General features: G+C 35.8%; 1 protein-coding gene across 1 annotated transcript in view; it reads right to left on the bottom strand.

The window, feature by feature from the left end:
- The window catches only part of eys (eyes shut homolog), a 123,619-nt gene extending 102,092 nt beyond the window's left edge, over nt 1–21,527 (bottom strand). Inside the window, exons 1-11 of the mRNA XM_026277713.1 lie at nt 20,689–21,527; nt 18,175–18,291; nt 14,301–14,503; nt 12,828–12,943; nt 11,079–11,193; nt 9,314–9,473; nt 6,947–7,051; nt 5,002–5,141; nt 3,561–3,724; nt 2,736–2,989; nt 2,105–2,209 (exon numbers count right to left, since the gene is read on the bottom strand). Coding sequence (XP_026133498.1) covers nt 2,105–2,209; nt 2,736–2,989; nt 3,561–3,724; nt 5,002–5,141; nt 6,947–7,051; nt 9,314–9,473; nt 11,079–11,193; nt 12,828–12,943; nt 14,301–14,503; nt 18,175–18,291; nt 20,689–21,451 — 2,242 coding nt within the window. The 5' untranslated portion in view covers nt 21,452–21,527. The remainder of the gene's footprint in view (nt 1–2,104; nt 2,210–2,735; nt 2,990–3,560; nt 3,725–5,001; nt 5,142–6,946; nt 7,052–9,313; nt 9,474–11,078; nt 11,194–12,827; nt 12,944–14,300; nt 14,504–18,174; nt 18,292–20,688) is intronic.
- Nucleotides 21,528–21,778: the final 251 nt, after the last annotated feature.

Genomic DNA, 21,778 nt, shown 5'->3' with positions numbered 1-21,778 from the left:
TCTCGCCTGAAATACTTTTAAAATTACATTTCATGACACAATAACAGCAATATTTTAAAATGATCCGAATAAATGGTGTTTGAACTCAACCAATGCTGCGTGAACTCAGATCGCTTTGGCTACTGTTATTTTCCCCTCAGTATATTTACAATAAAATGAAATAGGATATAAAATACCACTGCCTCCTTTCGTTTTCATTTAAACATAATAACAGCTACAGAAATGTACTTAGTTCAGGGATATGTGTAATGCTATATACAGCCATTGCAATGAAATGAAATATTATATAGACTTGCCTTTTTTATTTTCATTTTAACATATAGATAAATTGAATACAGACCAAAGAAAACCTGTTAGATTTACCCCGCAGCTGAATTATATTTTATGTTTAACCACTAAAGAGACATCAGAGCCAGCACATATCAGAAGGTCTAGCCGAGATGAGGCTGCTCTCTGCGGATACATGAGGACTGAGCTCCCGCTGATCGAGTGGAGCTCACCGTCTCTGAGATCGGCGAAACACATTTTTAAATAGGCGCTGTCTTTATAAATAAACCACAGATTTGAGTTTTAAACAACTACATTCTCGCCTGAAATACTTTTAATATAACATTTCATGACACAATAACAGTAATATTTTGAAAATATTGATCCGAATAAATGGTGGTTGAACTCAACCAATGCTGCATGAACTCAACCAATCAGCATGTTTAGCGCCAAAGCCCCGCCCCGGAAAGTTCCGGAACTTTGAAAAAGTACCACCTCGCCAGCAGGGACTTTCTGAGGGGCATTTTTTTACCCGGAACTTTATTTAGTTGCTGGTTCCTGCGGTGGAAACACATCAAGTACCGGGCCAAAGTCCCTAGTTCCTGGGTAAAGTTCCTGTGGTGGAAACGCGGCTAGTGAAAAAAATCAAGCTCCTCTGGCTCCTCCCAGTGTCCTATTGCCATTTGCAGAAGGTCATCCGCTCCCGGTAAGAAACAACCAATCAGAGCTGCGGTCCGTAACTTTGTGTTCAAAATGTAAAAAAAATTATATAATAAGCGAGTACACAATGAATCCATTTTCCAAACTGTGTTTTTAGCTTGTCCTGAATCACTAGGGTGCACCTATAATAATTGTTTATATTCGGACTATTTTAGATTGCTTCGGGTGTACCGCGGCGGAGTAACCCAGTACCTTTGTGATTCTTCATAGACATAAACAGAGAGAAGTAGTTCCGGCTACGATGTTCTTCCGCAAGACGCAAGCAGTTCTGTTTATTAACCGCTAGAGCGTCAAAAGTTACCTACTGCAGCTTTAAGTTAAAAAATAAATAAAATAATAAATACATAAATAAAATAAACTGATGTATGAATCATTTATAATATAATATAATATAATATAATATAATATAATATAATATAATATAATATAATATAATATAATATAATATAATATAATATAATATAATATAATATAATAATATAATGCATTTATATGTGGCAGTCACAGCCATGGTAATTTAGGCCTGCATTTTCAAATCAATGCTGAGATTTTCAGGCACTGTTTCCTGAGAACAGGACTTCGAAAATGGCTTCCCATCACTTTTTATTTGGAGATTCAATCTTGAACAATGAATTCTGAAACCTAAATGAATTTTTTAAGGTTTTAACCCGATCAAGGCATCCAACACCACACCATCTCCCGTAAGTATGGTGCCCTCTAATGAGACCTGTCCTAACAAGATGGAGGTCTGTTTTCTGTCACCATCATTTTTAAGACAATTAAAGAGAGCCCGTTTTAATAAACACTAGAAAATTTACACTGATGGATTCTCTTCCCCTTGGGCTGGTAGATTATCTAGAAAACAGGGAGCATGAGTCACACAGGACATGTTTCAATGTGAGCTGTGGAGATAAGGGCTTCACTAAAGTCTAAATGGTTCCTTGGGAATAATTTCCTATATGGACCTTTGGCTCCTTCCCAAGAACAATGGCATTTTCTAAACATAATGTTTACTATATATCATAAATGATTAGTTACATCATACATGGTGTAGCACTAGTGCTTTAAGCTTAGGATGCATCTGTTGCTTTGGAACAGAGTGCTGGACTTAACTTACCAAGTGGACAGATACAAATGTAGTCATTGACCAGATCAATGCAGGTGCCCCCATTAAGGCAGGGTCTGGACCAGCACTCATTCATATTCTTGGAGCATGTTCGACCTGCATGATGGACATTAACACAGGCAAAATAGAAAAGAAAATCTGAATCAGAATCAGAAAGAGCTTTATTGGCAAGTATGCTTCTGCATACAAGGAATTTGTTTTAGTGACATAAGCTTCCAGTATACAGAAACAACAACACAAAAAAGCCTGTATCATATCATGTTAGACTTCTGTGATCATTTTTATAAATAAGTCAATTTAAATAACCATTTGCAACATGTTTTATTTCTGTAATGTAACATATTTCCAAGCAAAACAAGGTATTCATTTAGAGAAATTGTAATCATTATTTTATTGAGAATTAATTAGAAAATTAAAAGAGGTCATTAAATATTAGAAAGAAGCAAGTATGCTTATAACCTTCATATAAATATAAACATTAATTATGAATATAAACATATTTAAATTTTCTTTTTAGTCATGAGCAACTCAACAATGTAAGATATTGAAAGTCAATGTACATCAAAAGCCCAGAGATGGTTTTCCTGGCTAAGTACTACCACTGAGTAAAACATTTGCTTACCCTTAAATCCTGGAGCACACAGGCATTGGTAACCTGCCACCAAATCAATGCAAGTGGCACCATTGGTGCATGGTTCGCTTTTGCATTCATCTGTCTCAAGCTCGCAGAACGTTCCTTCATATCCCAGCATGCAGTGGCAGGTGTAGTTGTGCTGTCGGTCCAGACAGAAGGCGTGTTCTGAACACTGATGCCCAGAGCAGAAGTCAATGTCAAGTTCACAGTGGACTCCAGTATATCCGTGACAGCAAAGGCAACTTGAAATGCATAAAACAGTATCTCTTAATGGAATCGCAAACAAAACAGACAAGACATGGTATGAAAATAAATGGCTGAGTCATGGGGGAGGACAATGTAATTTGCTTTGCTTTCTATCACAGAAACATGCTATTTGTTTTAACAGCTATGGGTGGTTTAATTCTAGAATGAGGCAGTAAACAGCAACCGGACCTGAACAGAATATCAATCTTTTTCAGAGCTTGACAGACCATGGTCACTACAAACTATTGGTGTATGAAAAAAAAAAATCTGTTCAGGCTTTGTTCAGCAGAAAAATACAGTTTTGGAATGACACAAGGGTAAATCATTACAGAATTACAGAATTTGATTTTATTTATTGCATTTATTTTATGTGCATTTGCATTAATGCTAATATTTCCAAGTACATTTTAAATGCGTTTCACTTGATCACAATTATCTTTGTATGAAAAACAAACAATCAATTAATTCTATTTTAATACACTTAATTTCTAAGCAAAGCATTTGATGAAGTCTTATAAAAAAAAAAAAAAAAAAAAAAAAAAAAAAAACTTTTTCACCCAGACTCACCTGTACCCACCAACCACATCCACACAGGTGGCTCCGTTCTGACACCTGTGCTGGACACACTCATTTATGTTGACCAAGCAGGTCGGCCCAGTCCATCCAGGTGCACAAACACAACTGTAACTGGTGATGTTGTTAAGGACACAATGTCCTCCATTGGCACAAGGCTGTCAAAATGAAAATCAACCATTATTCCTGAACAATCCTTCATTTAAATGTGTGTAAAAAGGTAATTTTGGTCTTTGGTTAATAGCCATGCTTGGTCCCAGTGTTAAATTAAACATGCTGGTTAATGAAGGAAAGCTGCATTTTAATTGCCATTTATATTAGTGGTGATTATCAGCACAAGTAAACCAAATCCAAATGATCAAACATGTTCAAAAGGAACATGCAATTTGCAATTGGTGGTATTGTTCAGTAACAAAGCATGCAGACAGTTTCACATCATCAAAAGAATAAACAAGCGTGCTAAGAACATAACATTTTAAACATGCTCTTTTCAAGTGGAACATGAAAGAGGGTGGTGTATGCATTTTGAATGAGCTCATGCATTGAAAAATACGACTTATATGCATATGCCTGGTTGTTACTCTAAATAACTGTTTATACTGACTAAATGTTTATACTGACTTGTCACTGGTGTAATGTAAATTATTATAGTTGACTGGAAGTAAAACTGTGTGTTTTTTTTTTTAATTAAATGTAAATACAAGTCCTAGACACATTTTCTTGGTAAAAAAATAAACAAATAAAATAAAAATTATATATATATATATATATATATATATATATATATATATATATATATATATATATATATATATATATATATATATATATATATATATATATATATATATATATATATATATATATATATATATATATATATATATATATATATATATATAAGCTATTCTTTTTATTAGTTAACTTTTACCCATTTTATACTTTTTCGGATCATCAGTCATCAAAGCTTGATAAATATTGTGCAAACATGGAGATGGTGGGATTTATAGCATTAACCAATCACAGCCATTCATAACTAGTTATATCCAAAGATACTGCAATGTACTGTACACACTGCTTCCTCTAACATGACTTTCCCCCATTCATTCTCAACTACCCCCCACCAAACTCACAGCACACTTTAGGAATTCTGTTAAAACTCAGTGGGCTCAGGCGAGGCGAAAGAGACACTGTAACTTTACCTGCTGCGGTTGCTGTTATACAGTGTTTCTTTAGAAATATAAGTGATTTTCACACTTTTTAATGCTATATTTTGTAATATTGACAAATTTTATTTTTAATTTTTTACTACTTTTTTTTTTCTCATCCAATATTTTGAGTAGACACTGCCTCCTCGGAGTAAACTCCCCTGTTCTAAACATTCGTATTGTTGTAACTTGTGTATTGTATCAGGGGCTGAACCCTTCTGACCTACCTGTAGAGAGCGAGGACACTGAGTGTGGCATATATGGAGCTGGTCACCTGGCAAATCCACACAGAATGTTCCAGGGGGACAAGTGACATTTGGAGGTGCACATGCATTTATGTCAACCTCACAGTCAACCCCAGTGTATCCTGGAAAGGAAGGTGAGAAAACAATCTGAAGAAACATTTGGACTTCAACGTTCCTGCTTCCTTGATTGGGAACTAAAAGAACCTTGTGCAAAAACAGAATTTAAAAGATTAAACAAGATTGAAACGCTTTAGCTCTTGTTAATGCCTTTGAGAACACACTGCATACATTCCTCACGTCATTGTGCCTCAATCAATAAGGTCAATCAGTGAACATGAAGCAAGCTGGAAATCAAATTTCTTTCTTTTTCCCCTCTTTGTTTCTAGGGTAAAAGAAGTAAAAGAAAATGGCAATCAATTTTTGAAAGCCTATTCAAAGCCGAAAAGCCAGTCAGTCCAAATGAAAAGAACAAAATTGTAAAGGTCAGAAAGAGGCCAGGCTAGTTTGTACAAGGGCTTTTGGAAAGAGAGAATATTTTTTGGCTTGCTTGCATTGGTTTACATACATAATTTCAAAAGACATTCACATAGAGGTTTAAGCAGGAATATCACACTCATGAAAATTAAGGATGGGTCAGGATAGTCGACTACAGTCTATTATAGAGGTCAACTAGTGATTTAATGTAGATTTATTTGGTTTTTTTTTTTTTTTTTTTTTGCTTTGATACTTTTAAAAGGCTTTCGGAAAATGTTTTAAAATGTCAACATTTATAACTCCACAAATAAAAAATAAATAAAAGAAAATACTTTATTTCTTGGTCTATTTACACACTCGTTCTGTTCCACTCTGCTGTATTTCATGCAGCTGTTGTTTTTATTTTTTTATATTTTATAATTTTACAATCATTGTTTACAACAACACCAACCTAGGTAATAATTCAATTAAAAAAAAATTAAAAAAAAAAAACCTGGAATGCCTCATGTTCCGATTCAAAGGTACATTTATGATTTATAATGCCATTAAACCCAAAAATGATAATTCTGTCATTTTCTTTCCTTCATGCTGTTACAAACCTGAATTACTTTTTATCTTCGGTGGAACATAAAAGATATTTTGAGAAATGCCTCATAAACTGTTTGCTTACCAACGCTCTTCAAAATATCCAGAAAAACGTATTTCAGTTTAAGCATGAAATGTGAGAAATAATGACAATAATGACATCATTTTTGAAGTGAACTGACCACTTAAAATATTTTATATTTGATTCTAAATTCAACTTAATTTTATATACTTTGTCAATAATCTTTGCTATATTATGCCTACTATTTCACAATAACCTAGTCGAGCTTTTTTACTTTTTAAACAGAAAACATCTTCAATCTTTTTATGAAGAAGTCATTCAGATGATTCTCCCTTTTGTATCCCATTCTCTGAGCGTCGAGCACGCGTGGGCAGGTTTAGGGAGGGGGCGTTTGGGACTCTGGGTCGTCTACTCATTGAGCGGAAGGGAGCAGCTGGCAGAGAAGCATGCTTGTAACCCCGCCAGTGAGTTGCCAATCTCTAGGGTGAGCCATCAGGTTGCATCAGTGAATGCAAATCATGCCTCAGAAAGAGTGAGCAGAACCAACAATTACGAGAGGGAACCATATCAATGCACCGGCCTCAAAAGGGAAGAGCATTTCATAACACAATATTGACACAATTCTGCAGCATTAATGAGCTCTGGCAGTGTGAGAATGGGAGTGATTTGCTCAGCTGTCAGTCAGAGCCACTGGTGCTGGAGAAGTGGGGATTTGTGGCACAGTCCAAAAAATGTATATATATATATATATATATATATATATATATATATATATATATATATATATATATATATATAAAATGTAAAAAAAAAAAAAAACTTCTTAGGAGTAAGAGAAACTCATACCTGAAGGACAGGCACATTTGTAGAATCCAACAAAGTCAGTGCATGTTCCCTGGTGCTGACAGGGACTGGAATCACACTCATTTACTTCAGCCTCACAGTAGCGTCCTGCAGGAAGATGGGGTGCGAATGGAGTGTTAGTTAAGCTTTTACGCTCCATCTCCCTGGAAGATATTGACTTCACTTTTGACATTTTGGGATTTACAAGCAAATTTGGAAATCCTCCCCTTGTCTTATTCCACAGAAAAAAAAAAATATATATAAATTATTTTTCTTGAAGATTACAAATAGCTGCGCATTACAAATTAAGCTGCATCTTTAGGTTGACCTCAGGCAACTTCATAAATAGGGCATATGGCACTGATTCTCAGATTTTTGTGGGTATTATGGCGGTTTATATTTAGAGCAGTTAGTATCCCGCAGCAACCCAAGAACTGTTCTGAAGGTCATTTTCCCAACTCGCTGGCAGTTCTCTATTAATGTTGTCCATCCACACACAATTACATAACAAGTAACATAACATGGAATCAAATCAATCAAATCTTTGCATGGAAAAAGCAAGGTAAGCTGTAGAAAGAAATTATTCAAAAGTCTTATCCAGTGCAAGATCTGCTTCACCAATGCTTTTAGTGCTTTTCTCTGCTGTGGAAGAAGTCACATTATCTTCCCTCAACATGCCATCTGACTTTTTCAAGGAAGATCATAATGAAAGCACTTGACATTTCACATTGGCCTTCTGGAAATACCGTGGTGAGAAATGGGACAGGGATGGTCTTTTTAAAGTATCTGGGGTCATTAATCGATGGGGATATCATTAGCATCATCAAGATATCTAAATAAAACATTGAGGTTTGAGCTGTGACATGTTTTCTCATAATAGTATTCTAATCCAATATAAAGCTCACAGAAAGGCAGAAATTGTCAGGTGCCTCTTGTTGCTGACACTTGGGATGCTGAAAGAAAGATTTCTTCATCTGCTTAGATGGGAAATAGAGCCATCAAGGAGACTGAGAGGTGATAACAAGGACACAGAAGCACTGGCGATTATCCTTTTGAAAATCAAGATCTACTGTGTATTACTGAAAGGAAATCTCTCAGAGAAGGCATTTTTCAAATAATATGGCTTCATAACATGTTATGGTTTATAGGTGTCATGAAATGCAGATGATCTATAATTCATGTAAAGTGCCTATAAAAGACTATGTCACATTTACCCATGCAAGAGCATTGAACCGCAACGCATGGCACTGAGATCAACACGTCACGGCTGATGAAATCCAGTAAATCATTTGTCTTGATTGTTTATTTGTTTCTGGGTTATTTAAGCAAATAGTTCATTCTGTGCTCATGCGCTGGTGGCCAAGCTAATAAAAGATCTTGCTTTCCCAGATAGATTTACTGATTAAGTGTTCTCTAACCTCTATTTGCCCTTCATTTAGCAGGCATGATGAAACAAATTATAGAATAATCCAGTTAGGCGGGCAATGTGCAAAGAGGAGTTACAGTAAAGGAATGCCTCAGGGCATTGGGACTCGTCTCATTGGAACACACACTCTGTAGAAGATATAGATGTTGGACATGAAACTGTTTTATTCAGGCTAGGGAAAAATTCAGAACTGGCTCCTATTCAAATTCATGAGTTGGAATTTGAATAGAACTTGCCATGCCCTACAGAATGTTGACTGACAAGAAGAGTAATTTACTGATCTGTGATTCCAAGAATGGGACTAAGAGAAATGTTGTAGCAAAACATGATTACACAATTCATTTTGACTAAATGTGCATATTTTATATATATATATATATATATAAATAAAAATCCTGATAGGTAGAACATTTTCCTCTCTACAGATGGGGTAAGACCTAGGGTACAGATCTAGGTTTGAGCAAAGTAGAGGATTCTGGGAAATTTACCTAAAATATAAATAATAATAATGTTTTTAGAGGTTTCCTTTAATTCAAAATGTAATGTTGTATCCAGTTTGCTACCTTATTTCAAAGCTAATCTTTTTATTGGGATTCAAGTGGACTTTAAATTCTGTCCTGAAGTCCTCAAGCCTGAGTGTCATGTAACTATCTCAAAAATGTCACCAGAATAACACACCGTGTTACCGTGGATGACAGATATATTTTATATTCAATATTCAGAATTCTACAGATATAGCAGAATTATGAGGAAACAATTTTTGTTCTATGCAATCTCTGTATGAAAACGTGACAATAATTCTCCTCTCCAACCCTACTGTAGAAAAAAATAAATAAAATAATTCTAAGTGGCTTTAAAAAACTTCTGCTGCCAAACTCTCTGCAAACTCAAACATAAATCAGGATAACATATTATGGAGTTTGTTGATATAGATTTCTTTTAACCTGTGTATCCAGGGAGACAGGTGCACATATAGTGCGGGGGTGCAGTTGGCTCACTCATACTGATGCAAGTAGCTCCGTTCAAGCATCTGTTTGGATAGGCTAAGCATGCGTTATCCAAGTACTGACAAAACTCCCCCGTCCATCCTGGTGCACAGAGACACTGTGGGGGGTAAAGATATTTTAGTAATTAATCTAATCAGCAAAAACACTAAATGCATATAAAATAATGTACCAAATAAAGAACATATAGAATCCTCTGCTATTATTTTTATATTCTGGTTAAACTTGCATTCAAGCTTGCATGAAAAGGTAATTGCATTTTCCAATCCCCTATGTTGTTCTCTACAAATTAAATTTTACTAAATATCCTAAAATTAGAATTTCTAGTTAATTAAGCCCTTGGCGATTCTAAGAATCATTATTATTTAGAAGGCAATTACATAGCACACTAGTGTTTAATAAGTATATGTGGGGGGGGGGCATTGTTCTTAATTGAAGAAAAATGTTGCTGATGACCAACAGATTCTTCACCAATTTACTAATGAAGAAATGCGGCGTGTTTCCTGGACTATGTCAAAGTTTTAATTAAGGATGACAGTGATTAGTAATTAAACAACCAGATGTCTCCAAACAGCACACTAACCAAATCAGCTCTTATAATAACCAATGTTTACATACATCACAGACACTTCTGCAGAGAAACAGTGCTTTAAAATTCAGTGCACAACAGAATCTGTGCAGTTTTTCAAGTTTCATTTTTCCCCGCAGGTTATTTTAAGTAAAGTCATATATATCAGACATAAAGTCTTCAAGAACACATTTTGAGCTTCCCAGAATGTTAGCAGCTCACTGTAACTTTTACTTCATCTTTCAAAGTTAATGCTGACATACTCAAAAGCTATTTTTTCCATCATTTTTGAGAATGTAGATTTTTTTTCAGACTTCATTTTATGCTTTCTATACCAGTAAAATAAACAGACATTCTGATTAAATTGTTCAATTAAAAATACAATGTTGTAATTATTCATTCACCTGCATGTTGTCCCAAACCTGTATTCTATATTTTTTTTCCAAGGAACTTCACAAATTTTTTTTATTTTAAATTTTTTTTTTTAGGCAAACTATGCATTTAACAACCAGGCTCCATCATAGGTCATTTATTGCTTCAAAAGTATTTGTCCATTATCAAAACAGCATTTATATTCATACATGCAAACCCTTTTCATGACTGTGTCAGATCCCCATGTAGTTTAATAAATTGCACTTCAAGTAAATCAATGTATGTGAAGCACATATTCTAATATTCTAGAGCACTTCATAAGAAAAAGCGATGCGACTGCATCAGTCAACAGTGTATAACTGAGACACATCACTCAAAGAGCAGATCTGTTGATGGGAGTGACAGAAAGATGATATTGAAATAGAACAGGATAGCTGAAACCTTGAGACACAAGCATAAATCAAGGATAATGTGACTGCAAGACTGAGAACTCTTATAAATTAATAGACATGCATTAGCCAGAGATAAGGAGAGATTTTTTGTTGGGATGCTAATTTGCAATATACTGTATGTAATATATAGACAGCACTTTTCTCCCAACTTTTACATTTCCTGCATTTATAAAGCATATACATTACCTCTTCTAAACTTCTAAGATTTAGCTTCTCTATAATAGAGCAATATAAGAAATGTATGCTATCTGAAATTATTTTTTTTATGGATTTTATTGTACAAATGAACCATTCCAAAAATGAGGTTACTTACATTATATCCTCCAACTAGGCTGAGACACAATCCCTCATTCAGGCAGTTAATATTGAGCAGCTTGCAGAAGTCAATTATTTCTTCACAGTTCTTTCCGGAAAAACCTGGTCGGCATCTACAAGAACATGACATTAACTTTAGCCACATATAAAAATAGAGTAAAAATGACCCAGAGTAACAATCAGTGATAATGGGATGAAATGCAGGCATTTTACTGCTGTTTTTAGATGTTACACGTGTCTCATAATGACCATTATGCTCCTTGGTGACATTTGTGGAGTATTAAGAGATCCTTTAAGCAAACACATGACAAGAATCTCTGTTAAATGTTCAACCCCTGACAGACATAAATAAAGAAAATCCTCTTGTTTCTTTGGCCTTAGCCAGATCTTGGCCTTGCTTCTGCAGTGATAAGACTTCAGTGATCTTATTCTGTCACACAAAGGCAAAATCACTCAATTATTAACACAGACTCCCAGGTGACCGGCTGCTTTCGCTTTTATCTCTCCTTCTCTTTAAACACACTATCATCCTCTAGTCATGCTCAGTTTTTAATTCATTTTTCCCCTTTCAATCCCTATCTTATCTTTGGCTTGTCATTTAGTCAGAGGGGCCATCAAATGTATTGATTCAAGTGATCTTTGCTAATAAAAACTAAAAAAGATGATCAGGAGCAAAAGAAGACATAACTATGAGCCCCCAAGGACTGGAAGAACTCATAAAGCCGCCAAACTTTAGCGGATTCCTTCATTATCAGCAGGAAGTCATTCAAAAGCTGTCACAGGCTGAATATTGCTCCTTACCACTGGAAATTTAACGAATGTTTCACTGTCTACAGACTGTATTCCTATTTCTGGCCAGTAAAATAACAGGAAAAACTCACAGTATGTGATTTTCAGCGGTTCAAAATTTCATAAAAAAAAAAGCAATTGACCAAATTCATGTAAAATGCATACCTTTGATTAACAAACTATGCAAAAGGTGCTATGCAGGCCTCTAGACACATTAGGTCACACAAGACAATGTAAAAGTGAAAAGTATAAAGTGAAGTGACATTCAGCCAAGTATGGTGAACCATACCGAGACTACAACTCACAACCCTTCGATTGGGAGTCCAACCCTCTAACCATTAAGCCACAACTTCCCCATAAAAATCAATGTATAATCCTGTTCACAACATATTTACTTATAAAGTAACCAACATTAAACACGACAAACACGAAAGCGTGTCTCAGAGTACACGGTGCAAGGAACTTCAAGAGCTTCAATTAGATTGAATTACTATAATATACACAAGACACCATGAGCAGGGACTAGCTAACAAGCTAACCAATTTAACAAGTTTACACAGGGACAACGTCCAGGTATTTTAAGTCATTTGCAGCAACCAGAAACAGCACCTGTATATAAAAGAATATAGCCTACATTAGATCAGCAAATCTGTATTTTTATCTATATTTTTTTCACTTTCGTTTTGATAAACACAACGCAATACAGCGTTAAGAGTATATGACAAAAAATATTCTACAGTTGTAAAAACACTGATCTGTGAGCATTTGGGGAACTAAAAGTGTTAGAATAAACATGAAATGCTCTCTCACTGAGCTGTGAAATAGCCATGTCATCATCAGAGCTTGCACAGCCACTCTGCACTGTCTGAGCAAGCCGGCTGCATCCAAATAAAATAAAATGATAACAACGATAGAAATGGTAATAAAAATGTCAACCCTGCTGACCTGAGCTTCTTACCTGCAATGATACTGGCCATTCTGAACTACACACATGCCACCGTTGAGACAGGGCAAAGCTCCACACACCTCTGCCTGCTCCGGGCATTCCGGGCCTACGCAAGTACATGTGAAATTCTGCAAAAAAGAAAAAGACCACCCCAAGGAGGGTTAGTTGCATGTCAAGTGGAGAAACATGCTGACATCTTATCACATACTAAGGTGGGACTGAACATGTTATACAGTATCTGTATCATTTAACATTTTTCCACCAAAGTAGTAGTGGGGTTTGATCAGAGTTTGAACTTGTCCCAAGAGATCTGCAAACTCACATTTCCACTAATTTGAAGCCAAACACAGTTTCTGGCTATGTAATGTAATTCAGTGGCAAACAAATAAAATGCATCAAAGTCTTTATTTATTTATATAGGAATCTTACTCCAAATGTTAAAATTCCAGGTAATTTTTGTTTTTGTTTCAGAATGTAGTAAGAGATATAATTGTCAGACATAAAATACAAGTGAATAAAAAATCCAGATGTTGTATTTGTAAATTAAATCATTAAATTTCATATGGATACATACAATAATCATAATGCAGTAGCAGTACAGTGAGACAAAAAAGAATCATGTTAAATTATGTTAAAACATGGAAATAACCAGCACGGAGGCGTCCAGAGCTGAAAAACGCAATACAGTAGACAAGCCATTAACCAGTTCTGCTCACCGACTTGCACTAACCGATCCTGACATCAATAATATTTCTGACTCAGTCATTCAAAGAGGAGTAATAGAAGCAGAGAACAATCCCAGATGAAAGTAAGATGGAGACTCTCACTGATACAAGCATCGATGCAGTTCTAGAGCGGCGTGAAGGATTATTTCATTTTCATACAGATGAGCTCTCTTAGGAGGATGTCTCAGACAAACCAAATCAATGTCAAACAAATCAATTTAATGTGTCTGAGTGTGTATATGTGTGTTAGAGAGAGATTAATGTCTATCTTTACTGTCCATGCTCTCGAATGACTAAAGCATCTCATGAGAATCTGCTGCGGACAGGCCTGTGTGCTGAAATTCACTACCGAGGAAATGAAGGTCACTTATGGCAATTAGTCTGCCACTGGCACACTTTCTTCTAAATTCATCTCTTCATAACAGTAATGGCTCATGAGCAGCAATGAGCAACTGTAACAATCTGGGGAAACAGTTCTAAGTGAACATGGCAGAAATTATATAATTCTATAATCAACAGCTTGCTCAAGTAAAAAAAAAAAAAAAAAAACCTTATGCCTTACCCATTCTGCTATCAAAACAATTATTAATGGTTATTGTAACCTTAAACGTGACAAAGGCTTATCAGCTTCAGGAGTGTCACAAAAATTAGCATGTGCTGTTTCAAATTAATCACATTCTCTCAGACAAGAAACAAAAACAACAACAACAACAAAAACAGCATTATGAGTATTGTAAAAAAAAAAAGTAAAAGGCCTCACAAGTTTGTCTGTGGCACAAGCTTCGTCCAGTTGACATCTGTTAGACTTGCAGTAGCTGTCAGCCTCAGTGGTGGTCTCACAGTTGAGGCCTGTGAAACCCCCTGGGCATGTGCAAACATATCCATTAGCAGTCTCCTCACAGCGACCATCATTCCAGCATGGGTTTGAATCGCAGAGGAGCCTCTTTCGCTCACAGTAAGTACCTGCAATGAAGGAATTTATGGAGAATTAATGGACATGAAATGATCATAATTAAAATGAATGGAAACACATGCTTCTGTCAAAGCATTTTTGATTTAGACAGTGGGTCTGATTCACTGATTCACTGCACGTATACAAGCATTTGTGCATGAAATCACGCTGATGAAATCACAGATCATCAGTCAGTCTGTATCTTTGTCTTTATTCTATATTGAGAGATACAAGAAACAACAAGTGCAATATTATATTATAATATTAATATGTTTATTTCCTAGTTCATCTTGTTATTTTAATAAAAATTATTTTAAAAAAAAGTAAAAAAACCAGACTGTTATTTATGATTAAACTTTTTTTAAAATCCATCGAGTTAAAGGGCAATGCATTAAAATGCAACATTGTTACTTTGTTGCATAGCAACAACTCGCTTGTGGGAAAACATTGTTTAGAGGCTAGATTTCTTATTTATTTACAATGATTTCAACTTTTCTTTACTTTTGCTCCACCTTTTCTTTTTTTACGTTTATCCTATTTATGCTAGGTTTGTGCCAAAGATCAAATCACAGCCGTAATGAGATTTTCAATAGTACATTCCCTCTCGGGATCTGTATATGTCATTATTTATTTTATTGAAGTATGCTATTCTGCTTACCTAAAAGTGTTTCTAAAAGGGCTTTAAAAAATGCACTTTTAGAAAGAATCATGCTTAAATGTTATTCAAAACATTACTAATCTAATTAAACATAGCTGCTCTTTAGCTTCCAAATCAACTTTATAATAAGTTTTAGCTTCTGACTGCTTAGTGAAAACAAATGCTCAAACTTTACGACTGCAATGACAGTGGACAATTGTTCCAACATATCACCAGTACTGAGAGTCTCAGCGTGGCGTCCCATGGCTCTCATTTGGTTTGATGAAAAATGAGCACATAAAGCTCCTATCGCCCTCCCACTTATCTCATTGATTCACTAATGTGGAGGTTCAAGGGTCCATATTAAGTCCCCATCTTCCCTGAACCGAACAACCCAAACAAACAGGAATGATTTGGACCGAGGACATCTAGGCTGCTGGTTCCTCTGGTAACTGTGGATTGGAACTGATTTTCGCTCCTCTCAGGTTAAATTTAGACTTGACTATGCAGCACTGTAGGTTCAAGGTGAACATGATTTGATTTTATTCCCTAGTGGTGCTCTGTTTGCTTTTTTCCCCCCTCCATGTTCCTCAGCAGGAGCTAACTCATTTATCTTCCTTGTTACTGTGTTTTCCTTTCCTTTTGTCTTTCAGTTTTTTAAAGCATATTCTAGCATGCTAAGCTCACAGAATGATACAAAGGTCATCCGTCCCAGAGGTGCCCAACTGCTTTTGAGGACACACCATTGGACGCACCATTGGGGGGCGTCAGTCTAAGTGTACATCTCTCTGCAGTGTTTCTCTGGTATCCACAGAGGGAAACTGAAAATGAAAAGCTCTTGACATTATAAAACTCAAAGCTCAACATATTATTTTATTCTTGAAAATCATAAAAGCAGTCTTATGAAACGGATCAACGAATCAAAACCCAACCTGCTATTAAACCACTCAGAAACAAGTCAATAACAGCATTGGAATTTCCACAAAAACCAGGAGGCGGGTTAACAGCAAAATTAATAGTGTATCCAATAGGGCATATCCTATTAATTCCATAACATGCGGATACAAACACCCAAGGCCGTCTGAATAAGGTACACAGGAGAGTGGAATCAAAAGAAAATCGCATTTGAAGTGTCTCACGTGTGGGGCTCATTATTATGTGTGCAGGCTCTGGTCTGTAAGGGCAGTCGGTACCGGGCCAACCGTTAACTTCAATGTGATTAATGGGGTGACAGCTTGGGCAAAGTCAGAGAGCTGCTGGCCCCACAGGGGGCCAAACAGAGCAGAACTGGAGACCGGTTGCTTTCCCTTCCTTACAAAGTGCTCCAAGACTAAGCAGTGAGAAACTGTGTTGATGAACTGACGTCACGGCACAACACTTATGTCTAATTGAGCTGAATCGTTACAAAAATATGGCTGCGGTAAAGGCAAATCAGATGCAAATGATTTATTCTCAAAACCCCTACAGCATTTTAAGATTCTTTGAATATTCAGGAAGAATTAATGTCCAGCTTCATACCCTAGCAAACAAGCAGGTACTCATAAAGTTGTCACATTTTACCTGCTGAACTCTTAAGCAATGTAACTCTTAAACCAAACAAAATAAACATCAGATGCTTAACTGTATTTACACATTGATATATATATTCACCGTTCAGTAACAGGATGATTTGTGATGATTTAACTGATTTGTTTTATTTGTTTTACTTAAACTGAAAAATTAGCAAAATGAAATTTTTGAGTGTCCTTTTTTGATCAAGCTAAACTTGATTGAAACAGTTTATTTAAAAATGTAAATACCGTGTAATGCCACAGAATATCAATTTCAAGCCAATTGAATATGAAGCAATCATGTTTTAACAAGAAGCATAATTTAATAAAAGTCGTTATAATATGATAACAAATATTTATAAAAAAATATTACATTTAAAATCTTTACTGACCAGTTAGACTATAGTGTACTTTTTATTTGGGGGGGGGGGGGGGTGGGGGGGGGTCAAACAACATAGTTATGTGGTGTGGATCAGGTTTGCAAAAATGAAATTGGGGACTTACTAAAAATATTTGAGTCAGATAATCCAAAAAGATGCATTTTTTAGAGACATTAGAGAAAGCTTCTTTTTTTTTTTTTACACTGAAGCTGATAGTATTCTCAAAAGAGGCCATGATGCAGATTGCAAGTGTTTCATGGCCGATTTACTGTGAATGGTGAATCTCAAGTGGAAATTCATCATAAACTGTGATAGCCCTAAATCTGTGTCAGACAAACTGGACATTTTTCTTCCGCATTAAAGCTGTAGGCATGACATTAAAGTCTGCTATCTGCTTGAACAAACTGCCGCCACACAAAAGTCAATTAATCAACAAGCAAAGGCCACCTGGACCTCAGACTGGAGACTTTATCATGATGTTATTATCAGGAACACCCAAGGGACCGTAAAACTTTTGTTACACATTTGTGGGTGAGATGCTCATTAGCCCAGCAATGGTTTTACAGAAGCAAATGAGCCTCATTACTTTCCAAAAGCATGTCATGGTTGTGCCTTATAAATGTCTGGGAAGGACACCGGAGCATAAATTGTTTATTGCTGTCTCTTTTCTACAGGAAAGGCCCCATTCATGTGTTTTATCAACCTCAGCATATCACTCAAATAAGCCACAGCCAAAGCCTTAATTAAATAATTGGCCATTTATGCACCAGGGATCTTCTGAAGACTTTCGTATATGAAGGCTTTAACTGTTCCATTTTTCAAATCTGCTTCTTCACTTAGGAAAGACAGCTTAATGCGGGCAGAGATAGAAAAAGCCTCAGATTTGAGTTTGCATAAGTGCGCTGCCATTGTGAAGGCACCAAAATGTTCCATCATTAATCACATGACTCATTATCAAAACATAATGAGTCAAATGAAGCCAAACAGTAAAAAATTAAACATCCATTACTGGACCTCAGAAGAAATATCACTCTATTGTAAAGTATTGCATAATTCACAGTGGCTTTTTATAAGAGATGTTTTTGATTTTAAGAAAAATTTGCAATCATACTTACCTGTATATCCTGTGAAACATTCACATCTGTAGGAAGTTGATGAGACTTGTACACAAGCTCCATCTTTGCACCTTTTACTGCAATTTTGATGGCCAGTGATCTCAGAGCAGTTGACACCTATGAATGAAAATATAGACATTGCATCGATTAATGCATATTTATTCTCATTATCTGATTCTTGACGCACCTGATGTAAAAACTGTTACATAACAATGTTAAAGATTTTTCCCCCCCGCAATTTATTAAATTATGTCATATTATCTTAAGTGATATAACTACCAAAATATTGACTTTACTACACTTCAAATAGTGTATTATGGTTCGATCTAAAAAAAACAAAACAAAAAAAAAACATTGTAAATATCAATAGACATTAAAGAAACAAATGTCCCAATGCAGTATTTTTATCCAGTCATTGGATTTGCTATACAAGGAAAGTAGATGGTGATTTTAAAGATGCCATAGAATGCAAAAATCACTTTTATAAGGTGTTTGAATACAGTTGTGTGGCCGCAGGGTGTGAAAGCAACCTATAATAAAGATCCACTTTTGATTCTTTTATGATTCCAAAAAAATCATAAACTGTCTCTCCAAATGAGCAGTTCCAGACTATGATGACAGTCTGTGAAAGTGGCGCCCATTTGTGAAGCTCTGTGCTCTATTAGCATATGCACAGCCCTGAGTGAGAAGCTGCGGTCCACCATTACTGTTCTCTTGCTGTAGCTGCTGAGAGCCATTAAAAGGACTGGGTGGTTAAATTTAATGTTCGAAGGAAGTTTTCAGGAAAACGTCCTATAGTTTGTGCTTACATTTTATGCCGGATTTCCTCACAAACAAAGGTCAGTTCAGCGCTGGAGTTGTGCAAAGATTATTTCTGAAAGAAAAATCGATACCAACGCTTCGTGCGCAAATTTCCAGACTCCAGACAAAGTGAGCATCACGCATCATATTTTGTTTTCCAAAATAGATTCTTGGCTCGCTGTAAGGCTAATGTTGCTAAAGTTACCATTGTCTCTGCCTGTTTTCACTAATGCTGCCTTCACGTGAATGATCGTGAATAGGAATGTGGTAGTTAAAAATTATTAAATAACAATTTAATTATATATAAAATATAATATATATATATAATTAACTATTTCTAGAAGCTATAAACAAATATTATATTAATATAACATACTCTGGGGACATCAGAGAACAATTTAAAAGATTGTATCGATGCATTCTATAGCACCTTTAAATGCTAAGCTTGAGAAAACACAAAAGTAGTCCATTAAATGGTAAACAACATCCCAAGCCTTTTACAGATAACGTTGCTATCTGTCGTTGCTCTCTAACATCAACTTCCAGCATTTTAAAGTGTATCTCGAATGAATTTGTCATGTGACACGTGTGAGCCAATGCTGGTTGTCGATTTGCCTTTCAATGAAAGGCAAAGCCGCCTTTCTGAACGTGACCACGAATGTCCGCAATGTCAAAGAGCTGAAAATGTACACATTTCAGAAAAGGCTAGCCAATCATAACAATTTATTATTTTTTCCCTCTTTATCAAAATGAAACCAATCATATTTTATGTGTATACTATTATTTATTTATTATTATTTAATGCTCTTGAGTGAGATATATATATTCCAACAGTAATCAATTTCGGTTCTCTGCTTTTATATGACTTTGATTACACTGGCCTAGTTGTGCATGGTACCCAGTGGTCTCTAAGGAACTCCAGTGCTTCTAACAGAAGTACAATGAATTATTCAGCAGACAAAAATAACAAACCACATTATCTAGTATGACAATATTACAACACTTTGAATACTCTACTCTTTTTTTGCTCACCAAGAGACCAAAATTTAAACCACATTTGAATGCCGATTTTATTGACAAGCAAGGAGGAGGAAAACTATATCACTCAATTAAAGAATTATTTCATGTGGCAGAAAAACATTTGAGAATAATTAACATGATTAGGGAACTAAAGAGACGGTGGTGGGGTAGGGGTAAAAAAAATGCTTATTTGAATAAATGGTCAATTTATGAAATAAATATTCTGGTTTTAAAATAATTGCACAGTGCTAAATGTAGAACAATTACAATTATGAGAGATAAATAATAAATACTTGTCTTCAAAGAAACTAGGCTGTTCTCTGTAGGTGGGTGGACACCCATTACACATCCCCCATCCATTAGGATTGAAAGGTCAGTATAGATTCATAATGGACTCTGCATTAAAGGGTCATGAAACCCCCCATCTTGAGCTTTGGGTTAAAAGTTGACTGCATTTGTGGCATAATGTTTATTACAACAGAAAATATTTTTGCCTTGTCCAACTTTAATCACAAATAATGGGTTATGGGTTTACTTCACAAATTCAAGTTTCAAAATTGAAAAGCTGGAGGTTTGAAGGTTCATAGAAAGTTTATGTATTTCATTATTTAATAATTTAAACTTTTGTTGCAAAAGGTGTATTACACAACAGATATATGCTCTTTTTTGACAAAGTAAACTAGAGTTCCTTACCTGTGAACGGAGAGGAGCAAAGACATTCGTAAGGTGGCAGATCTGTGTAGGCTGTTCTCTTGCTCAGGCAGGTGCCTCCATTTAAGCATGGCTGCTCATAGCATCCATCAATGTTCTCGCAATAACTTCCTGAAAAGTGTTTGTGGCACTGACAGCTGAATGAATCGTCTTTAAATGTAGTTCTGCATTCACCATTTCCCGAACACAGGCGAAGAAGAGGTGAGCTCTGGCAGTGCTGAGGCTTTACCAGAAGTGCAATGCGTAGGCCAAGCCTACATAGATGACTACTGCCTCTATGAGCAACAGTGAAGTAATTCATACCGGTCTTCAGCCATTTTGTTTCCACTTGCAAAGTACCATTAATATTGTTGGCAAACACCAACTGCTCCTTTCTTGGCTCTAAAATCAAGCAGTTTTCAAACTCCTCTTTGGACACAATAATTAGGTGGATACCATATTGTTCCAGCTTTCTGTCAGCAGAAACAAACATCACATCTCCAAGCTGAAATTCCAATGGACAAAGCTGAGGAAAGTGATATGGCCCAGTTGCCCACAAGTGTCCATTTGTTTCTGTTTGTCTACTCCAGCACTGGGTCAAGCTGCTGCAGGTGTTCTCCATGAGGGTCCACCTCACGCTGATGTTCTTTGGCTGAGTGTGCCATTCACGAGACGTGGCTCTGCGGCAGGTTACCTGGCTGTGGACTGTACCATCTATTACACAGCTGAGCACCAGGGCAATGATAACTAGGTCTGGGTTTCTCATGTTTGTCTTTCCTGAACCTTGACTATTTTTTGATGTAGCCGCTTGATGCTTTTCTTCAGCCGGATATGTACTGTAGGTTTTGATTGGAAAACAAGGATGTAGATCTCTGTAAGCAAATATGTGCAAGACAATAATGTATTTTGCAAAAATAGTATGATTACAGCTTTAAAAAAAGAAGAAGAAAAAAAGAAATGTATGTACAGTAGATAACACATAATGCTACAGAATCAGTTCATATAAAAACTTTTTTTATATAATAATTATGCTTTTGTCTAACACTGAAGTGTCATTTGCTCACAAATCTGACTATGTTCATGTCATAGTTTT

Source organism: Carassius auratus, chromosome 13 (genome assembly GCF_003368295.1).
Source record: "Carassius auratus strain Wakin chromosome 13, ASM336829v1, whole genome shotgun sequence".
NCBI classification, from domain to species: domain Eukaryota; kingdom Metazoa; phylum Chordata; class Actinopteri; order Cypriniformes; family Cyprinidae; genus Carassius; species Carassius auratus.
This window is presented reverse-complemented; position numbering and strand designations above follow the sequence as displayed.